At 32.3% G+C, this 8,941-nt stretch overlaps 1 protein-coding gene across 2 annotated transcripts; it reads left to right on the forward strand.

Moving 5' to 3' along the window:
• The first annotated feature begins 5,929 nt into the window (after positions 1 to 5,929).
• LOC107909569 (zinc finger protein JAGGED) lies at positions 5,930 to 8,461 on the forward strand. Of its 2 annotated transcripts, none has more exons than XM_041088976.1 (5): positions 5,930 to 6,664; positions 6,764 to 6,852; positions 7,212 to 7,346; positions 7,586 to 7,664; positions 7,782 to 8,461. In XM_041088976.1, coding segments are annotated over exons 1-5 (765 nt in total). In that variant the 5' UTR covers positions 5,930 to 6,662; the 3' UTR covers positions 8,242 to 8,461. The 2 variants fall into 2 exon arrangements, with proteins under 2 accessions (XP_040944910.1, XP_016692640.1); XM_016837151.2 differs by having other exon boundaries at positions 6,161 to 6,664; positions 7,215 to 7,346.
• Positions 8,462 to 8,941: the final 480 nt, after the last annotated feature.

Raw genomic sequence — 8,941 nt, forward strand, 5'->3', positions numbered from 1 at the left:
TGGATTCATTACAAAGGATTTTTGGTACTTGGAATCAATGGGAACTGGGTTGGGGTTGGACCACCTTCATCAATAATTCAATGTCGGTTTTGTGGTGTTTACATAAAGCCTTGATTTCAAGTCTTAAAAAAAAAAAAAAACCTTTTTCGATTTGAAACGAATATAGTTAGGATCCAATGTGAGAATTGGAAGTTTTAGATGGGAAAGAAGAAAGGAAAACCTGATACGATGGGGAGGCAGCCTGACGGTTTTTCTTTATCGAATGAGGTACTTGGTGTAGAGTGGTCCATGGAAATGATATGCAGTTATTGAATAACTTGGCATTGCCAAACTAGGGTTGAGGAAAGTCACTCAAGCTTGGCTTCTGCTGGAATCATCCATAACTAATATAAGTAAAAAAATTAATCCAGTGGTGGAGCTAAAAATTTTTTTGAGGGACTAGAATTAAATTGTATATTTTTACGATGGTAAAAATATAGTTTTATTATTTTAATAGACTACATCTTTATAATTTTTAAAAGATTAAATTAAATTTTTATTATTTTGGGGGGCTAAAGTACAATTTTACCATTATTAATTTAAAATTTTATAAATTATAAAGAATATAAATGAAAAATTTTAAATTTAAAGCCGAGCCACTGCATTCCCTAGCTTCGCTGAATTTAGCAATAATTATCTTTATTTTTTATTAGATTATGCCAATAATGAAAGAAAATAACTATTGTCTTTGAACAATGTTCTTTTTAAGCCATATAGTTTTAGATTAATTAATAATTTATAAAAGATATATTCAAGTCAATTCTCGACTTGATTGAATAGCATCAAACACAGTAAATAGTCATTTAATTAAGTTTAGGTTTTGTAATCTGTGCTCAAACTAATTTTTCTTATTTTGGATAGTTTTCGAATTTAGATGCTGATATTTTAGATCTCATGTCATGATACATTTAACATTTTAGTCATCCTCCGTTAAATCAATAACGGAATGTTGGTGTGACATTTTTTATTGGCATACTAATAAATTTAGCTCTTCAATGTTTATAAGTTTTATCAATTTGGTCCTAATTCTAAAAAATTCAACAAATTTAACCTTAAACTTTATACATTCTATCAATTTAGTCTTGATTCTTAAAATTTTAATTTTTAAAATTTTAAACAATTTAAAATTAAAAAATATTTAAAAGTTCATTTTCAATAAAAAATACTTAAGATTTTATAAAAAAATACATGTAAATTATTTTAAAAAGTATTTATAAATAAATTAATATCTATTTTTCTCATTTTCTAACATGACAATTATTTATTAAAATAATAACTTTATTTATAAAATAATTTAAAGGAAAAACCATGAAGAAGACTTAAGCAGATTCATTTTTTTTCCTTTTTTCAACATTAACGACCATCATGTTAACGTTGTGTCACATCCCGAAAATCATGTTAGAAGAAATTGGGTTAGTGAAACCAAGAGTAATGACGTCCTGATTTTTAGTTAAGATTGTGAAAATTTTGTAAAGTAAGTTATTTTGGTTTAGTGGATAGGTGTTGTAGTTGGGTGCAAGAGGTTTTGAGTTCAAATCTTTTGTCTTGCATTTTTGTTATTTTTGCCTAAATCCTTATCTTTGAACATCTTATTTATATATTATTTTCGCTCAATTGATGATATAATGACTTTGTTGGTTTAGTGATAAGGTGTTAGCTTATTTAGAGATTTTGTGTTCAAAACCTTGTCTGTGCAAAGTGGAAAAATTGTTTTTGTTTTGTATTCTGGAGAATCTGATAGGTGGTTAGTTATCAAATTTTAGTGGAAGTGGTGGGGTTGTGGGTAGTTTTGAAAGTAGGAAAATTATACCAAATATCTTTCCTTTTTCCATCCAATTTTATTTCTCCCCCTTCTCACGTCTTCTTTCTTTTATTTTTCCCCCACTACTCCTTTTTTTCTGTTTTGTTTTGCAATTCTGTCAAATGTTTCATTTTTCTTTGTCGTTGCTCCTTTGTTGTGCTATATTTTCTCCTGCGATTCTTTGGTTTGTTGTGTTGTCGAATCTTCATCTTTCACCGTCTTTTTACGGGTGTTGGCTGTGAAACAACCAATTGTCCAACGAATTAGTTGTTGTTGGCCACTGTTTTTGCGAGGTGCGAGGTAAGTGTTTGTCTAGCAATTCTAGGAGTTTTGTTTTAAGTTTTAATTTTGGTATTCAAGATTTTGATGTGGTTTGTCGCTAGTTAATCGATATGATTTAACGTCATATGTAGGATTATGAAGTGCTCGATTGTGTGGTCAGTCTGAAACATCACCAGGTGTGTGAAACTAACCCGAAACATTGCTCGAAACTCAAGAAAATTACGAAACATGGGTTGTTTTCGAAATTGTCAAGTGCCACATGGCCGTGTGGTAGACTATGTGCGCCACACGGCCGTGTGTTAAGCCTTGTGTGCCACACGGCCGTGTGTTAAGCCTTGTGCGCCACACAGCCGTGTGGTAGGCCATGTGCCAGTCCGTGTGGAGCACACAGCTGTGTGTAATTAAGTAGCCTGTGTGGTAGACCGTGTGCCAGGCCATGTGGAGCACACGACCGTGTGAAATTACATGGATCATGTGGTAGGTCGTGTAGACCACAAGGGCTAGGTTTTTAGGCCTTGTGGGCCTTTCGGGTCAATTTTGAAGCCCGGTTAGAGGTCAATATAGGGGATCAAAAATTGGGTCCATGGGTATTATGTAGGTCCAGAAAAGCGTAAGTTTCAGTAAACAAACATGGGTAAGTGTAGGAGGTATGTTAAATAAGTTTCGATAAGTATAATAATGTGCTATGTTTTGCTACAAGTAGGTACATGAGTTAAGCATGACTATTTTGTAAACCATATGTGTTATACTTATTCTGTTATCTATTTTGATAAGCTATTCGATTCGATTATGTAATATGAACATATGATATTATGATTCTGCATGTGCATCAGGGTGGGTTTTGATGTTGAAGGAAGTGTTTTCAGACAGTATTAATACATTTTCAGTAGTTAAACCGCAACATATGTTTGGCAGCTCAACTGCACCATTATGAATGGCATGCCATCACGACCCGGTGTGATTGGATGGATAGACTCTTGTAGTCCTAACTGGTGTGGTTGGTTGGACGGAGTTGGTGTGTAGCGAATGGGGGTAGGATGTATCTGCATTTGTTCTGGTCTAATATGACATTCTGCTACGATATATGTGTTTCTGAAAACTTGACAACCTGGTTTGATATATGTTTATGAAAATATGATATTTTGATCCGAAATATGTTCTGAAAATATGACATAATGATCTTATATATATTTTTGGTAAGACAAAATTCTGATATGATATTTGTACATTATAAGTAAAATTTTGTGATGACATTTACATATGTGCTTGTTAAATAAAATTATGTTTGTGGGTTGAGTCACACACTGGGCTTCTAGCTCATTTGTTTGCTTAATATGTTTCAGGTTAACTTCCGACTTAGGACCGAACAGTGTGCGGGAGCTCAGATCAGTTTTACGCTTAAGTTGTTTTGATTATTTTTAGTTAATTAAGTTTTTTTAGCCTTTTGATTTTTGGACTAAGTTTTCGGTCTTGGTTTTGTTTTGGGCTTGATTTTGGTTTTGGTTTTTTATCTGTCGGTATTTGATATTTTCTAACGTAAAACTACAAAATCATATGAGTTAACAAAAAAATTGGATTAAGGTTTTCAAAACTAAAATTTTGATAATCTTTCCGCTGCAATATTAAGTAATCACTTAAGTATTTCTATAAATAAAATTTATGGTTTTTAACGAATGATTGTCTTAGTATCGAAAACAATCTGCCAACATTTGTACTTTCAAAACGCGCGACTTTGAATTTAAATTCTGGGTTTTAAATAAGTATTTTCAAACTTTGGTTTTTCAAATCATCTATGAGACTTTTTGCCAGAATTTTATGTTTTGGAAACATGCACTGAGTTTGATTTGAACAAAAGCTTTGAATGAGTTGATGTAAATCCTCAGTATCCGATCATAACTTCTAGGCTAGGTTTGGGGTGTTACACGTTGGGTTGAAAACTATAGTTTGAGGTTGAAAAAGGTAAGAAACAATGTTTTTAGGTAGTTGCCTAGAATGAGTTTGTTGCATTTGAGGTTGTACTTAAGGGTAGGCATTTTCAACTCCACAATTGATTCCTAGGTCAATGGCATAATAATAAATGATGTGAAAATTGAGGAGTTTAGAGAAAGGGCTATTGGTGCTAGTGGTTGTGAGTGAAGGTGATGCCAAACGCTCAACAAATTTGGTGAGGACTAAGGAACAAAAGCTAGACATATAATAAATAAATTATTATTTATAAAATAAAACAAAAGAGAGAAGTTTGAATCTAGTTTAAGTCTTGTTAGTGGGGTTTTTTAAAGAAAATTATTTTATTTATAAAATTATTATTTTAATAAATAAATTTCATGTTTGACAAAAAGAAAAATGGGTATCCATTTATTTATAATTTTGTATGTATTTTAATCGAAAAATGAACTCTTAAATATTTTGAATTTTGAATTTTTTAATTTAAATATTAATTTTTTTAAAATTAAGACTAAATTTATAGAACGTTTTGATTTTTTTAATTAGTACCAAATTGATATAATATGTAAACAATGTAAGGCTAAATTTGTTATTATGCCAATAAAAATGTCACGTCAACATTTTGTTAGTGATTTAATTAATGAGTTATCAACATCTTAAATTTCGATAATACTAGTGACTAAAATAAAAATCTTTGAACTTATGTGACTAAAACAACAACACGTTAATAATTGAGTGTTTATTTTTATTTTCGCTAATAAAAAAGAATAATGAAAAATACTATTTTTTAGTGTCATGATACTTTTGTGATTTTTGGAAATTGATTTTTCTTTAATTTTAATATTTTTCGAATTTAGATTTATTTGAGTTGTTTTTTTAATTTGACTTTTTAATTTTTGAGTCGGGTCGAAACAAAATACTCCTCTAACCATGTTGACCATAGTTTTAAGATCGTATTTTTAATAGCTTTGATAAATTAAAAGGTAATATTTGGAACAAAGTAATATGAAACTTGTATCATATTTTTTTTCACTTTTTTTTTTCTAACCGTCTTTAATTCCAATAGTTTGTATATGAGTAAATACTTAATTTAAAGTTTTGTCTGAAATTTGAATAGATATGGGTAAAAATTTTGGCTTGAAAAATAAGCATATGTCAAAAATTAGACACATTTAAAAATGAGTCATGCTCGAGTTTGAACATTCAAGACTCAAGCATAATATTAGACCTAAAAAATAAATTTGAACAAAAAAATATACAATATTATTATAATGTAAATATTAAAAAATGTTAAAATGACTATATATAAAATTTTAATAAATTAAAAATTTATTAAATTATTAAATTAAAAATAATATAAATATATTTTTCAGAGGTCTAAAATAAGTTTAGGGTTAATCATTTACAAATATGGACGAATTTAATCAAAATTTTAGACTCATATATAACATCATATCAAGTTTGAACAAACATAAAATGTACCAATTACAACGCATTAACAGAAGGCATTGGGAGTGTTTACAGAATAGAGGAAAAACAAAGAAGCCTAGCTGCATGCTAGAACAACATATCAATTAATTTCTACACGTAATAAATAAATAAACCAAAATAAAATATTGGTTTTAGTGAAGGGCTTTGATCAAGCAACGAAGGGAGTTCCAAAGAATAAAACAACACTTTGTGGGGTTCAGTCTACATCCAACTTAGATCACAAAAAACCTGATAATGAGATCTTGATAGTAACGGTTCCTTGTTCCATGCTGCGCAAATTAAATAAATAAAAGATAAAAATAGAGAAACAGTTCATTGTTTCATGGCAAAGCTCAGGGTACAATGATATTGCCCAGGAAGCCCTTCAACCTACATGGGGACCAACCATTAAACTTTTACCACACCCACTTCTTCACATTATGAATATTTCCCAACCTTAATCTTCAACTCTAAACCAAGTCCTTCAATTTTCCATTTTCTTATATGCATGTCTGATTGTGAACAGCAATTTATTGTTAACTTTTGTATGATTAGGTATCTTTTATGTTTGGTTTTGGTTTATAAATACTAAGTTTTTTAGAGTTTGCCGATGTATCTCCTAACAATATACTTTTAAGATTTGAATTTAAATTCGTGTAATATATTTTATCATTACATTTAACATTTTATGTTTTGAACATTATTGAAGTTTTGGGTTATCTTTGATGGAAATAGTTTAGTAGGGTATAATAGAGTTGCATTCAAAAGGGCAAACGTGTTTCTATCAAACCAACGAAATCAGTAGCAACAAATGACTAAAGAGTTGATAAACACAAATACTGGCCATCTCCTATTTCAAGTTGCGAGAGCCACTGCCCCTTATTGTTGTTTCAAATTGAGAAAAGAGATAAAGAGAGAGAAAGAGGGGAGGAGATGAGTCCAAAGAGGATGGCAGAGAAACTGATAGAGAACTTTCAATGCTCCTTTTCTCCACCTTCACTCAACCACCCTCTCTATTGCAGTCTCAAACTCAAGTCTTACAATTTTCTAAAGCTTTAGTTATCTTCCCATCTGAAACATTGTTGACCTCTTATTTTTTTCCTGTCTTTCTCTGTCGGTACCATCCATGTAGGTTTCATCTTCTACCCCCCTTTCTTTTTTTTTCTTTTTTACTGTTTTTCTCTACCATTCTCCTAATTAATTGATTTTTCTTTTTTGGTTTTGCAGGAGACCTGAGAAGAACCCCCTAGACCTCAACAACTTGCCCGACGATTACACTAGGGATGGTAAACAGGTGTTTGAGGAAGGGTCCTCTGGTATATATCTGCTACTATGATATTAGTAATAAGCCTTGAATAAAACAACAATGAAGAAAATATATTTACACACATATATATACACACACTCTGGTTCTCCTCCTAGATTTGAACAGAAAAGATATGTTTTATTTTTCTTTTGCTACGCTCTTCAACACTCTATATAGAGTGGCCTAGCTGTGTTTATAAACTTAAAAAGAGCACAAGTTTAATATAAAAGGAAGAGGTGGAAAAGGAAAGAGCAAGAGATTGAGGGTTTGAAACTTTGAATCATTTTTGTTGGGTTTGGATGGATTAGGGTTGGGGGTTTGGGGCAAGAATGGTGTCGTGGGAAGAGCTTTAATTGGTGTTGTTTGAAGCAGGCTATAGGACAAAGAAAAGCGGCGGCAGGGATGGGAAAGATGAGTGCGGGAAGGTCTACGAATGTAGGTTTTGTTCGCTCAAGTTTTGCAAATCTCAAGCTCTTGGGGGACACATGAACCGCCATCGCCAAGGCAAGTCATTTCACTTGTTTATTCCCACATAGTTTTTGAGGTAGATTAGCTAGGTTACTATATCTTTACACACTTTGGGGATTCGTCAAAGGTTGTTATAATGACGATGGCTTGGTCACATCGATCTTGATGAAAACTATATATGCTGGTTTTGTTGCTGAATTTCTTGGTCTGGTTGTGACACTAGTGTTTTATTTGATTTGATTTGATTTGATTTGATTGCTTTGTTGGGTGGTCAGAAAGGGAGACAGAGACACTGAACCGGGCTCGGCAGCTGGTTTTCAGTAACGATAACTTGGCCACCCCAGGGAATCCAGGGTATGTTCCTTCAAGATTGATACATATGTATAGAGACGGATTTTTTCTGCTACTCCAATTTTCATCTTCATCCTTTATTATTTCATTTTGCGGTTGCTGATACTCCAATGACTGCAGCTACCATCCAAGCTACCATCCCGCAGGCAATCTCGGTGATCCAACACTCCCATTTAGAACAGTTTGCCCACCAAGATTGTTTTCTGCTTCATCAAATTTGATGCCTCCAACTCCAATATTACAGCCACCGCAACCATATTTACACCCATCGCCCTCACGCCTCAGCTCCACCCACCTTCCCCAATACCCAGCTCACTCAGTCAACGACTACTATGTAGGACATGCCCTCGGAAGCAGCACTTTGTCACATTCACAATATCATCCCCAAAACCTAAACTATCTGGGTGTATCCGACTCTAATTACACTTGCATTGGAGCCCCAGTAGGAAATGGGTTCGATCATGGTTCAACCCGTGGAGCGGATTTGGTCGGGTCAGGACGAGTAGTTTCTGGTTTTAGAGACGTGACACAGCAGCATTTGGATCATCCTCCAACCAATCGATTCCAAGACGGGTTCTAAAGATTGTTTCATCTTTATCTTCTCATTTAGAAAGATTTTTCTTATGTTTATCGAGTATTTATCTGGTTTGCACACAGCGCCCAAAGAGAAACTTAACAAGCTAACAAATGGTTTCAAGCAAGTGTCGGATGGATCATACATGGGAAAGAGGTGGGACGAGTCATGAATTTGTAAATTAAAGGTTTTCTTTCGCTTAATAAAATCTGTGATATATAGCCCATTGATAAGAGTGTTCATCCTACAACTTACGTAATGAGCTTAAGTCGCAAAGATTTCTTGTTCATGATGAGTTAGCTATTTGTGAAAAAAAAATGTAGCAAGTGATATTAGAATCCATCAAGGATAATTATTTCAATGCCATGAGCATGAGTTTAAAAAAAAAGAAGAAAGAAATGTGTGATTGTAACATTATTCGGTAATTATCACATGTATAAAATTCTTCACTGGAATAAGTACTCATATTCATATAAAAAAAAAAGTAAAAGGATTTTGATAATAGTAGCCTCGCCTATAAATTTGATAATACAAGTTCTAACCCTAAGAAGGAGGATTTTACTTGTAACACTTTAAACCCCATAAAAGTTAATCTCAACTTGACTTGGATACACCTTAAATTTATAATATTATATATTAGATTATGTATTAATAAAAAAAAGATTTATGAAAATTTACTTAAAATAATTAAATTTAAAATTAAAAT

This window comes from Gossypium hirsutum, chromosome D02 (genome assembly GCF_007990345.1).
Source record: "Gossypium hirsutum isolate 1008001.06 chromosome D02, Gossypium_hirsutum_v2.1, whole genome shotgun sequence".
NCBI lineage: Eukaryota > Viridiplantae > Streptophyta > Magnoliopsida > Malvales > Malvaceae > Gossypium > Gossypium hirsutum.